This window comes from Podarcis raffonei, chromosome 7 (genome assembly GCF_027172205.1).
Source record: "Podarcis raffonei isolate rPodRaf1 chromosome 7, rPodRaf1.pri, whole genome shotgun sequence".
Lineage (NCBI taxonomy): Eukaryota > Metazoa > Chordata > Lepidosauria > Squamata > Lacertidae > Podarcis > Podarcis raffonei.
In genome coordinates this window covers 126,621-139,647 of record NC_070608.1, presented here as the reverse complement: position 1 = coordinate 139,647, position 13,027 = coordinate 126,621, and the positions used below count along the sequence as shown (strand labels likewise).

At 54.2% G+C, this 13,027-nt stretch overlaps 1 protein-coding gene across 8 annotated transcripts in view; it reads left to right on the top strand.

Annotated features, from left to right (window-relative positions):
• SCRIB (scribble planar cell polarity protein) overlaps positions 1-13,027 on the top strand; it is a 58,152-nt gene that overhangs the window by 15,678 nt on the left and 29,447 nt on the right. For all 8 annotated transcript variants that reach the window (XM_053394977.1, XM_053394975.1, XM_053394973.1 and 5 more), the window contains exons 2-14: positions 1,790-1,907; positions 2,585-2,663; positions 4,552-4,641; positions 4,722-4,778; positions 5,041-5,104; positions 5,648-5,722; positions 6,176-6,320; positions 7,624-7,742; positions 7,889-8,088; positions 11,158-11,324; positions 11,462-11,583; positions 12,079-12,204; positions 12,547-12,828. In XM_053394977.1, coding sequence (XP_053250952.1) covers positions 1,790-1,907; positions 2,585-2,663; positions 4,552-4,641; positions 4,722-4,778; positions 5,041-5,104; positions 5,648-5,722; positions 6,176-6,320; positions 7,624-7,742; positions 7,889-8,088; positions 11,158-11,324; positions 11,462-11,583; positions 12,079-12,204; positions 12,547-12,828 — 1,644 coding nt within the window. The remainder of the gene's footprint in view (positions 1-1,789; positions 1,908-2,584; positions 2,664-4,551; positions 4,642-4,721; positions 4,779-5,040; positions 5,105-5,647; positions 5,723-6,175; positions 6,321-7,623; positions 7,743-7,888; positions 8,089-11,157; positions 11,325-11,461; positions 11,584-12,078; positions 12,205-12,546; positions 12,829-13,027) is intronic.

The following is a 13,027-nucleotide window of genomic DNA, read 5'->3' as shown; positions in this document are numbered from 1 at the left end:
CCTGCACCCCTTCTGAGTTGTTTTTCTTCCTTTGCTTGGCCCTCAAGCAGTGCCAGGGGGCTGAGTCTGGCCACCTTTTCGGTGGCATTTTTATGGCCTCTCCCCCTCCTGGTCCTTGCATGCAATTCCTGGCCTGCTGTGGTTGCCAGGCTAGTGCTTAAATGCAAGACCGAAAATGAGCCAGTAAAGATTCCTACTGAGTAACAGTTTAAAACACAAATAAAAGCAACTTAATCCTCCACTTCACACTAAAATACTCTTTTTGATGAAAATCACCACATTCTTGTTCAGCGAGGCTGTTAATGTCTGCTCCCAGTGAACTGACACTCAAACCTGGCAGGATGTGATTTGGAGGATCAGAAATGGCTCAGGTGCTCCTTCTCTCCTTAACAGGAGACTTTCTGGCTTCCTCCAGTTACAGTTTGCCAGGATGCCTTAACTGGATCAATCCTAGTTTGGAGGGATCTCGCAAACCACACTTTATGGGTTCAAATATCCCACGGCCAACCTGGTTTGCACTTTCATGGAAACAGGGACCTGGGGAGCATTTCCACACTGTGGTCTGGAGTGTGTGGCTTCTGCATCTTGTGTGGGGATTTGGCTTCTGTTGCTCAGTTTCCCCAGCGTGACTCCCAGCCTCCTGATCCTCCCTGAACCAAGAGTGGTCTGGGTTCTTCCCTCTGCTGCTCAGGGCTTTCTTGTCCTCCCTCTGTTTTCGGCAAGACATCTCTCTGGCTTTATTTCATTTTAGGTACTGTTGATTTTAATCATCTTTTCAATATTTTATACTATTTCTAATCCACAATCTTGATGTTTTATTTTATATTTTAGTAAAATGCTTAGAAGTTTTCTTACAATCAAGCATTATGTGAGCTTTGTTCAAACTTTTATTATTATCAGTAATGTTAAACTGGGCTGGGCTGCAGGGGGCACATGAGGCCCTGACTTTACGGCTTCTTTGCTGCCATCCTTCCAGCTGTTCTCCTGGGTGGCCCAGTTCAAAATGGTCTGTTTGGACCTTGAGCGCCCTTCTGTGGCAGACGGCTTCCTCCCGCTATGTGATCAATCCCACCTGCGCGTTAATGTGCTTCCTGGAAGCCCTGCTCTGTGTGTCTCCCCCCCCCCCCACTGGGATTTCAGCCCCAGGCAAAGGTGCTTCTAACCCATTGAGCTTAGCTGGTTCTATTGGCAAGTGGTGGCTGCAGCTGCCTTTGATCCTCAGATGAGTCTCGGTGTTTCCTGGCAGGTTTTTAAAAATGGTGCATCAGAATTCTTTTAGGACTAAATTGTAAAAAAGAAAAGAAAGAGGTGTGCACTGTTTCCAGCTGGGGGAAAGTGAGGTGATGCTCTTTGGGACGGGCCTTGAAATTGTGTTTGGCAAACCCACGTCTTTCCCCAAGGGTTGCGGGGCTCTTTCCATCCAGTGCTGCCCAAGAGGAGTGTTTCTCCTGGGAGCTGCCTGCCTGGTATCCCTCTCATGGGAAATGATGCAGAGACCTCCTCTTCCTCAGGCGGCTCCTCCTGCTGCCTCCTTCCCTTCCGGTTCACCCTGAGAAGCCACTTGGCCGGCGGGGGGGGGGGGGAGGCGGTTCTCTATTGGGCTGCTGCCATCCTTACTCCCCGTAGCCAAGGCACACCTGTGCCTTCCCCAACATCCTGTGTTCACGACCCCAGATCTGGTCTGGAGGGAAGGTTGTCTGCCAGGCTTGCCCCAGAGGCAGGCACTGAGGTGGGCTTGCCCTTTCTGGCAGAGCGGTGGCTAACTTCTCTCCTTTTTCTCCCCCCGCAGCCTTTCTTCCGACTCCTGAACCTGCGCAAGCTTGGCCTGAGCGACAATGAGATTCAGCGCCTTCCCCCCGAGGTGGCCAACTTCATGCAGCTTGTGGAGCTGGACATCTCCCGCAATGGTGGGTAGATGCTGGGGAGGGGGAGGCAGACAGGCCTCTTGGGCTGGGCATTCCCTGCAGTGGGAGCCTGAGCCTTCCACTCCGCGAGGGGCACAGGACCCGCTTTGCCTGCAGAAGGGCCCCATGGCTGCCCCTGCTGGCAGGAGGTCTTTTGTTTGAGAGCGACCTGCCCGTCAGTCAGGAGCACCTGCAGGGGGACGGCTGCTGCTTCCTGTGTTGACGGCTGGGGGCTGAGCACAGGGCTGCAGGCCAGGCTCTGCTGCCATGACCCAGAGACAGGGCCCCAGAGGGGCGTGGTCTGGGCTCAAGCAGCACCCAGCTCAGCTGGCAGCTGTCTGTGGGTGCTTCACGACGGCCTTTGCTGAGGAAGCTTCCTTCAGCCTGGCCAGGCTCGCCTGCCGTTCCAGCAGCAGTGGCTCTTGAGAAGGCCCCCCTTCCCTCCTCCAAGCACCTGGAGGCAGGGAAGTGAGGCTGGCCCATCTGGATCCTCACAGCACACGCCCTTGGAGTAACTCATTGAGTTGAGTGGGGATTTGAACCCAGGTCTTCTCAGGGAGGCTCTTCGAAGACCTGTCAGTGGGGAGGGAATGGCTTTGCTGCTCTGAATCCCTTGAGGAGTGGCACCTTTGTGGGTGAAGCCTCATTACTGTGCCCCTTCTGTGCCCCGCTTGCTGCAGACATTCCAGAAATTCCTGAAAGCATCAAATTCTGCAAATCCCTGGAGATCGCGGACTTCAGTGGAAACCCCTTGTCTAGGTATGGTGGGGGTGGGAAGGTGGGGTGGGGGCTCTGGTGTCCTTCCCGGTCCAAGGCTCTGCTGGTCTGGCTGGGTCTTGGGGGGATTCAGAAAGTGCTCCTTGAAGGCAGGCAGGCAACTGGATCAAAAGGAGGATGGGGGGCCAGTCCTGTCTTTTGCAGAGAGGTCTTCCTGGTTCAACAGTCCTCTCCGCTGAAAGGAAAGGCGAAAGGTTGCAGCACTTGGGACCTTTGAGTTTAGAGAAAAGGCAACTCAGAGGTGACATGATAGAAGTTTATAAAATTACGCTTGGACTTCTGTCACAACAGAAGTTCCTAAAAAACAAAATAATTTATTATTCTATGCCACCACTGTGGCTAAAAAATTCACTGGTCCAAAGGCGGAGAACGAGTACAGGATGTGAGGGCGATCTGGCTGCGACATCTGTCACCCCATTGATCGCCAGGGTTGATTCGGCTGATCTGGCTGGCTAGGCGGGTGTCCCCTTCCTCCCTCACCGCTCCATGTGCGTCCCTCCCGAAGCTGCGCGCTCGGTGGAAGAGGACGACCATCCCAGATAGAAGGAGTGTACCGTTCTTCGGTCAAGGGTATACGATAACTGCGCTCCCCTGCTAGAACCTCCAAACAAGCTCAAGGTCCATTTGTAGGAGAACGTAGGGTAGTCAAGCTTCCAAGACTCCAGACACATCCAAGTAAGGCGCTGCATGTGGCAGTTTGCCATTCTTTAAAAAATAATAATAAAAAAATTAAAAAAACAAAGGCGGAGAACGAGTACAGTACCCACTAAGGAAGAGTGGCAGTTAAAAGCTTGACTATTTAGAATTGGCAGGTGTAATGAGTAGGATAAGAGAAAAGGATGGTGAAGAATATAAGGAGGATTGAAAAATGTTCATTGAATATTTTATGAGCCGGTATAAACAGGTAAATAACATAGCAGGTCTTGAGTAAATCCAGCAGAATAGAAATTAACAGAGGAAGAAATGTGATGATTAAAAATTTGGAATATGCGATTTAGTAGAAAAGTAAAGAAACCAGGAAAAGGGTGGAAGGGAAGTCACTCGGTATTTAGTTGTATGTTGTGGTTGGTATGAAAGTTGTATGATTGGGGGATGGGGGATGGGTGGGCTTTTTTCTGTGTTAAACACACAATTACATTTTTTAAAATATGGGGGGAAATATATAGCGTTAAGCTTGGAATGGAGAAAATTGAGAGATTAAAGTTTTCCTCCCTCTCTTGTAATACTGGGACTTGTGGGTGTCCAGTGAAGCTGAATGTTGGGCAGATAAAGGAAAGGAAAGGGGCTTCTTCACAGAGCACAGAGTTAAACTGTGGAACTCCCTCCCTCAGGAGGCCACCGGTTTGGATTGGACAAATTCATGGAGGAGGAAAGGGCTCTCAGTGGCTGCTGGGCACACAAGCTCTGCTCCACCTCCCAGTTGGAGCTCACAATGTGCCTTTATGCCAGCTGCTGGCAAGAGGGCTCTGGGCTGGAATCCTGCTTGTTGGTTGAGGCGTCTGGTTAGCCACTGTGAGAATAGGATGCTGGATTAGATGGGCCCCTTTGGCCTGATCCAGCAGAATTTCATAGCTGCCCTTGCTGGAGGCTCTCCTGACACGGAGGCAGCAGTGGAACTTGGCCCCAAAGGCTGATCTCTATCCTGTGGTCGCTGAGTATCCCAGGGTCCTTCTGGTCCCTTTCCCCTGTCAAGGTGGGGCTCTCTTGCTTCTGGAGCTCCCACCTGCCAGGCTGTGCCAGCCGGTTCCCCAGGACCAGCAGCAGGCAGGTGGAGGCCTCTCCTTGCCTCTTGCTGCGATGGACTGTGGCGCAGGAGCACAAGCTGCATGGGGCGCAGTGATCAAGGCCTGTCATTTCTGCTTCTGCCCAGGCTCCCGGAGGGCTTCACCCAGCTGCGCAGCCTGTGCCACCTGGCCTTGAACGATGTCTCCCTGCAAAGCCTGCCCAGTGACATTGGCAAGTGAGTTCTTGGCTGGGGGGGGGGGAGAGGAGGGGTCGCCTCTTCCCGCCTGCTTTGCCAACCTCCTCTTTCTCTTGCAGTTTAGCCAACCTGGTGACCTTGGAGCTGCGCGAGAACCTGCTCAAGTCTCTCCCTGCGTGAGTGTGTGCAAGCTTGGCCCCCAGTTTGTCTTGGGGGGTGTCTGCCTTCTTGCTTGCCTCTGCTGGGCAGTGGGGGTGGGTGACCCCCTTAAGTGGAGGACCAGCACTTCTGGAAGCGGGCAGCCTGAGGATCGCTCGGCACTCCAGCTTTCAGCACCTTCTTGGAGTTTTTTTTGGGGGGACGTAGATTCTTTGCTGCCCTCCCTCTTGGTGCCCAGGACTCCCAGCCCCCTGACTGAGCGCCTTCTCTGCCTTGCAGTTCCCTCTCCTTCCTGGTCAAATTAGAGCAACTGGACCTTGGGGGCAACGACCTGGAGGTGCTGGTGAGTGCTGTGGGGTGTGGGAACTTGGGTCTCCCCTCCTTCCTTCCTTGAGCCTCCCACTGGGGGGCTGAATGCTACCCTCCAGGCTGCTCTTGCCTGGTCCTCGGGGCTCTTCCAGGCCATGCCCCTCCATGCCACGCTCATTCTTCCTTGGCTCCTTGCTTGCTTGGCTGGAGAGAGATGGATCTGGCATTGCTGTGGCCTCTGGTATGGGAGGAAGAGTCTCATCTTTGGCTCTGCAGGCTTTTTCCTGTGGCCCCACCCACTAGTGGCACGTGGCCCCCAGAAGGTTGCCCAGGCGGGAACATGGCCCTTGGGATGGGAGTTTCCCCTGCACCTGCACTCGGGGCTGTAGAAGCATCCTGCTGTTCCCTCCTCATCTCATTTTCTTTTTGTGAACTGGCTGCCTCCTCCCACCAGACACTCCCCTCCCTCAACTCAGGGAGGGGCCCCCAAGTTGGAGGGCAGCCTCTTTGCCGGGCACAGCAGGGCGTCCTGAGCAGCCGCCCTCCTGAGTGACCGCTTGCTCTGTCTCATCCGCAGCCGGACACACTGGGCGCACTGCCGAATCTGCGGGAGCTGTGGCTGGACAGGAACCAGCTGTCGTCGCTGCCCTCAGTGAGTGCCCCCACCAAGCCCCCGGCCGGGCCATGTTCTGGGTTGGGGGGGTTGTCTTTGCTGTCCTAAAAGGCACTTGGAAAAGCAGGCAAGCAAGCAAGCCAACACTTCCATTCTGAGGTGAATCCTGAAAATGGAACCAGGACAGCAGGTGGATGGCACCACACACAAAAGAACCAGGCGTTCTGCAAGTGACTCCAGCGCCTTGGCCCCCTGGCCTCAAGGAGGCTTTCCCTGCATGTCTTGCCGTGGCAAGGAAGCCAGAACCACAGAAGCGGGAAAGAGGGTTTTCACGGGGCTTTGCTAGGCAAAGCAAAAGACAGGGAGGCAGCCGACAGGCTGGAGGAGCCTAGCTGGGCCCTTGGGGAGGGGGAAAGGAAGGGCCCCGCGGGGCAGGCATCAATCAGTCCCTGCAGGACTCCACCCGCCCACCCTGCCGGTCTTCCCTCACAGGAGCTGGGCAATCTGCGCCGCCTGGTGTGCCTGGATGTTTCTGAGAACAAGCTGGAGCAGCTGCCGGGCGAGGTCAGTGGGCTGGTGGCCCTGACAGACCTGCTGCTCTCGCAGAACCTGCTGCAGTCCATTCCGGATGGGATTGGTGAGTCGGGTGGTTGTGGAGCCACGGGGGGGGGGGAGGCCCCATTGGGATGCGGGCGCCTCCTGGGGAACATGGGAAGAGTTACCTACTCTTGGTTGGGGGTGCTGTGGGGAGAGGGCAGGCAAATCTGACTCAGGAAACAAAAAGCAGCTCAGGCGCAGCAGGTTGCTTTTCTCTTTAAACCGGGCTGGCTACACTTCTCAGTAGCTGAGGTAGCAGGAGGAACATAGCGTATTTTCCCATGTATAAGATGATGCTTTTTGCTTAAAAAAAATGTGGGCAAAAATTGGGTGTTGTCTTATACATGGATAGTGAATGCAGAGGGGGATGTGCAATTAATGGCAGCAGCAAGCGGGAGATTGGCAGTGGCAGTTGAGCAGGTGATTGGCGGCTGCAGCAAGTGGGCAGGTGGGCTGTTGATGGCGGCGAGCAGGCAGACAATTGGCAGCTGCGGTGAGGTGTGCGATTGGCAGTGGCTGTGGCAAGTGATCGGCAGTGGCGGGCAGGCGGGTGAGCGATTGGTGGAAGTGACCTCCCCCACCCCCCAAAAAAGTTAAGCAACTTAATTTTGGGTTGAAAAAAAATAGGGGTCGTCTTATACACAGAAAAATACGGTACCTGTCTTTGAGGCCCAGTATTACACGTCTGGCACGGGAGGCCATGTGCCAGGTGGTTATTGGGTGGATCCTGTGGACCTGGGGTTGGCAAGCCCCCCCACTGTGCTGGGCCCTGCCTGGAGGAGGCACCATCCAGTATTGAGACCATCCAATGTTCTCCCTTTGCGTTGCACCCAGGGATGTTGCTCAGCTGATGATTTGGCTCCCACCAATGGAATGACTGGGGAGGGGGGAGAGACAGTGCAGAGGAGACTAAAAGAGAAATGGGGGGGGCTGCTCTTGCAGAAGAGTCACTGTCAGCAGAGAGATCCCCTTGGCAGACCAGCCTGGGTGATCCTACGTCCTCCTTCAGTACTCTGAGACTTCCTCAGGGGGGCCTTTTCTCCTCATCTGCTGGAGAGAGGCTGCCCTCCCCAGGCACTGCTGGGCCTGGTTTCTAACTCGTGCAAAAGGTGCTGAGGTCCTTCTTTGGCAAGCGGCACACCACGTCACTTTTGCTAAAGCTGTTAGAAGTGATTAGCTGTTGGCAAATGTTAGAATAACCAGTTGGTATGCAGAATTGTTTGGGATGTGCCAGTGGGAAGCTGGATTTGGATCTGTGCCTGGACCTCCTTGTCTGGGGTGGGTGGGTGTGTAGCCCCCCCCCCGGTGCAGTGTGGCCCATGGTGCTCTTGCCCTTTGCCCAGGCCAGCTGAAGCAGCTCTCCATCCTGAAAGTGGACCAGAACCGGCTGGGGGAGGTGACGGAGGCCATTGGGGACTGTGAAAACCTGTCAGAGCTCATCCTGACAGAGAACATGCTGACGGTGAGTGTGCTCAGCCCTCGCCTGGTCAGCTGGCTTTTCTCCCTGGGGTCTTGGCTGGGGGGTGGGTGGCCCCAGGGACAGCTGGTGTTCCTTGGGTGCCATGTGAGCTGGGATTCCCCTTTCTGACTCCGGAGGCTTTTTCTCAGATGCTGCCCAAGGCCCTGGGGAAGCTCACCAAACTGACCAACCTGAATGTGGACCGGAACCGGCTGATGGCGCTTCCCCCCGAGATTGGGGGCTGCAGCAGCCTCAACGTGCTCTCCCTGCGGGACAACTGCCTGGAGTTCCTGCCTCCTGAGCTGGCCGGCACCGTGGAGCTGCACGTGCTGGACGTGGCTGGCAACAGGTGAGCGAGTGCGCTGGGTGTGCTGGACCTCTGGGCTCTCAGCTGCGCATAGGTGCCTTGGGCTGGGACAGAGAGGAAGCTCTGCAGCTTTGTGGCCAGGCCTGGGGGGCGGGCAGGAGACCCACAGCGTCTGGGGCCTCCCCTCACCCCGGAATGTTCCCCTCTCCTGCTATAGGGGGGAAGAGATTTTAAGAGTCCAGAACTTCCATTCCTTCAGCCTGTTCCCTTGTGAATAACCTTGCGTGCCCTCTCCTCTCCCTCTGTCCCACCTACCAGTGGGCTCGGGGCTGGGGCAAGAGGGGCAGCAGCGCTTGTGCTGCACAAATGCTGGTCCCAGAGTCCCACTGAATTCCACCCACAATTTCCACCCATCTCTCACCTACAATACAAAGATCAGTCATAAAGTATTATCAGAACTCAAAGGCCAGGGCAAATGGAAAACTTTGCCAGGTGCCAGAAAGGCGATAAGCAGGCATGCCTCACTGGCAAAACAGCTGCACAAGTCGGGTCCCACAGCCTCAGAGTCCCTCCTCCCCTCTTGGCAGGGGGGGCACCCTGAAGGTATGCAGACAGGTGTCTCTTTTGGGCCTCTGCTCTGGGCTTTGCTTCACCTGTGGGCTCCTTGGCCAGATGCTAGCTGGACTCTGCAGCTGCAAAGGAGGAGGTGTGAGCAGAGTCAATGGCCATGCAGAAGATCCTCTCTTCCTCTCCCGTGTGTGTGTGCGTGTGTGTGTGGCGGAGGGCTGTTTTTCTCTTGTCCTGATTCTGCTTTTGCTGGTCTTGGCAAGTACTGAGCAGTCTCCCAGAAGTCCCATTTTGCCTTTCAAGGACTCACCAGCCAGACCTTTTCAATTCACTGTGCCATTGCTCAAGAGCTCAAATGTGAAATTGCTGGTTTGCTAATGGTAAAAAGGAACTTGGCCCTCAGATCAGCCTCCACACATGAGGGCTGGAAAGTAGCCGGTGTAGCAACACCTCTTTGGGGGGGGATTAAGGAAAAAAGAGGGGCTCTGGGGTATTACAGATTGGTTAGCCTAACATATCTGCCAGGAATACTGGTGGAAATGTACTGGATATAATCCTTCAATGTATAGAAAATCAGTTCTTCTGGAAGCAGAGTCAGGAAGGCTTCTTTCTGTAAAGTTAAGTCTCCTCTCACTAACCTCCCTTGAGAGTCTCAAGAAACGCATGGTTAGTCAACAGTCTAGCCTTCTGTCTTGAATCTGTCTTTTACTGTGGCTGCTTTACTTTATTTATTTATTTTAAAGATATTTATTAGAAGTTTAATAGTTACAAAAAAGGGGGGGGGGAAAGAAAGACAATAAAAAGTTACAGTACAACAAAAATAAAAAGAAAAACAGAAAACAATACAGCAAAACAATAAGAAAAACAAAAACACTTAAAAACACATCCAATATTTCCGTATTTTTACCTTTCATTTACTTGTTTCATTGACCTCCTCACACCTCCCTTTTTTGTATTCTAGTTCAATTAGTTATTTCAGCAAATCTTTTCCATCTTTCTCAATTTTTCTTCTATAATATATCTTAACACATTCTGACCCTAAATTTTACACTTTGGCCCATTGACAATCTATTTTTACTTAGTTCTTTATAACATTTCTGCTAAAACCATGTACAGTGGTGCCTCGCAAGATGAAAAGAATCCGTTCTGCGATTCTTTTCGTCTAGCGGTTTTTTCGTCTTGCGAAGCAACCCTATTAGCGGCTAAGCGGATTAGCGCTATTAGCGGTTTAGCGGCTTAGCGACTATTTAAAGGATTAGCGGCTAAGCTGCTAAAAGGCTATTAGCGGCTAAGCTGCTTAGAAAAAGGGGGGGAGCGGGGGGGAATGCAAGACTAGCAAGATGTTTCGTCTTGCAAAGCAAGCCCATAGGGAAAATCGTCTTGCGAAGCAACTCAGAAACAGAAAACCCTTTCATCTAGCGGGTTTTCCGTCTTGCGAGGCATTCGTCTTGCAGGGCACCACTGTAGCTTCATTCCAGCATCCTTCTAACATTCATTAATTTTACAGTATTTCTGTAAATATACTTTGAATTTTTTCCAATCTTCTTCCACCGACTCTTCTCCCTGGTCTCGGATTCTGCCAGTCATTTCCGCCAGTTCCATGTAGTCCATCAGCTTCATCTGCCATCCTTCCCGGGTGGGTAGATCTTGTGTCTTCCAATACTTTGCACTGAGTATTCTTGCTGCTGTTGTAGCATACATAAAAAAAGTTCTATCCTTCTTTGGCACCAATTGGCCGACCATGCCCAGGAGAAAGGCCTCTGGTTTCTTTAGGAAGGTATATTTAAATACCTTTTTCATTTCATTATAAATCATCTCCCAGAAGTTCTTAATCCTTGGGCATGTCCACCAAAGGTGAAAGAATGTACCTTCAGTCTCATTACATTTCCAACATTTATTGTCGGGCAAATTTTTTCAAGCTTGACTGGTATCATGTACCACCTATAAATCATTTTCATTTTCATGTGCCTGCTTTACTTTAAAGTGGTTGTTCTATTTGTGGTGGTAGCGTTAGTTAGAAATTTATTTTATTTTACTCATTTATTGAATTTATATGCCGCCCTAAAACCAAAGGTCTCAGAGCTGTTCACAGAATAAAATCACAATATAAAACCACAAAATACATAATCAAAACAATAACAACAAACCAATACCCCCCCCCCGCAAAACCCACACATTTTAAAAGGGCGTAGGATGTTAATCAAATCAACTAAAGGCCTGGTTAAAACGTAATGTTTTTGCCTGGCGCCTAAAGGTGTAGAATGAAGGTGCCAGGCGAAATGAAATTGCATGTTGCTGGAAACCTGTTGTCTTGAAAGGTGGCTTAGAAAAGCTTGCAAGAGATGGCTCCTCTTGTGGTCCTCTCCCTTTTGCAGACTCTCTTCTGGATCTTGCACGTGGGCTCAGTGCAGGGTCCCTTGGAAGGAAGCAGGCGCAGAGGGAGAGAGGGGGCTGAGCCAGGTTCCCGTGAGCCCTCTGGAGGGCTGGGCCTGGGCCTTCTGGGTAGGGGGCCTCATCCTTCTTCCCTTCTTCCTTCTGGCGCAGGCTGCAGCACCTGCCCTTTGCCCTGACCAATCTCAACCTGAAGGCGCTCTGGCTGGCAGAGAACCAGTCGCAGCCCATGCTCAAGTTCCAGGCGGAGGATGACGAGAAGACCGGGGAGAAAGTGCTCACCTGCTACCTCCTCCCGCAGCAGCCGTCGCCCAGCCTCGGTAAATGCTGCTCCCTGCCCCACCCCCCGGCCAGGCTTGCTCTAATAGGGGGCTTCTTGCCTGGACTGGGCAGAGACCCTCCTGGCTGGGGCCGTCCCGCCTGCAGCAGGATCCCTGACTCTGCTCTCCTCCCGCAGAGAACCTGCAGAACAGCCTGGACGACAGCTGGATGGACACCAACCTCAACCGCGTCAGCGTGATCCAGTTTGTGGATGAGCCCAAGTTGGATGAGGATGAGGAGCCGGGGGCCGAGAGGAGGGTAAGGGGGTGGGGGTGGGGGCCGTTTCCCTGCTGAAGGACTGTCCTCCCCAAGCCTGGATTGGGCTGTCAGATGTGGCTGTGGGGTTGGGAGCTGGGGGTGCCCATCACCTGCCCTGTCCTTCTGGAGCCCGGAGTGGGAGTGGGGCAGTGGCGTAGCGTGGGTTGTCAGCACCCGGGGCAAGGCAAGTAATTTGCGCCCCCTAACCCTAACCCCCAGATGTTGCGCCCGGTGCGGCCCGCCCCCCCTGCACCCCCCACGCTACGCCACTGGAGTGGGGGGCTCTGCAGGGCTGCTCTTGGCCTGTCAGGCTGGCTGGGTCCTCCTGGGAGCAGAGCTGGGAAATGGGGGAGGAGGGCAAGTGAGCGCTGACACCTCTGTCCTGTGTTTGCCCTGTCGCTGCTGCTGCAGCTGAGCCTGGCCTCTGCAGTTGCTTGGGGGCCTGTAGGTGGTGGGGGAGTTTTGCCCCACCTCTAACCCCACTCCTGCTCACAGGGCCTGCAGCGAAGGGCAACTCCCCACCCAAGTGAGCTGAAGTCCATGAAGAAGGTGATGGAAGGGCGCCGCAGCGAGGCATCTGCTGCCAAACGGGACACCCAGCGGGATTCTTCCAGTTCAGAGGTGAGGGGGCGTGGGGTGGGCTCTGGGCAGTGTCCATCATATAAAATGTTGCAGGAGGGGAGAGGGAGGCACAGAGCGGGACCGGGCAGTGGGCCTGGACAAGGCTTCCTCGGAGGGAGGTTTGCAGTGGTGGAGCTGGTGACATGAGCCCCTTCTGCAGACTTGCTGCAGGCCCATCTAGGGCTGGAGGGCTCTGAATGGGGCAAGGGGGGGTGGCCTGGCCTGGCCCAGCTGTGGCCTTTGGGGCGGCAGGCCCACCCTGCACAGGGGCACAGGCGCTGGGTGCCAGGCAGTGCGGCTGTCTTGTGCCCTCGCTGACTCGTTCCGCATCCTGCCCCTCAGGAGAAGAGGCTGAGTGCCACCTCCAACCGCAGTGAAGACTCACGGGTCTCCAGCAGCACCATCTCTGCCAGCTGCCAGGAGGCGGTGGTGGCGGCAGCAGCAGCGAAGCACCTGCGGGAGGCCTCAAGGTCGGAAGAGGCAGTGAGGGCCCCTGAGGGGCAGGAAGAGGAGCAGGAGGAGCAGGAAGGCTGTTGGCGGCGGCGGCAACAGCAGGAGGCTGGGGCTGTGGAGGAAGCCCCAGCTGGCCCTGAGGAGGAGGAGGAGGAGCTGGAGTACAATGAGGTACAGTGAGCCTCTGGGAGCTTCTTCTGTGGCAACATCTTGGGCCAAAGTCGGACCCTGCCTTGTTCTGGGAAGCAGCAGCAGGGAGTGGGGAGCTGAGCCCGGCTGAGGAAGGGAAGAAGAGAGACCCTGCTGGGCTGTGAGAGGATGGGGGGGGGGCTGCCCAAGGATGCCATGGTGTTGGTGGCCATGTTAGGAA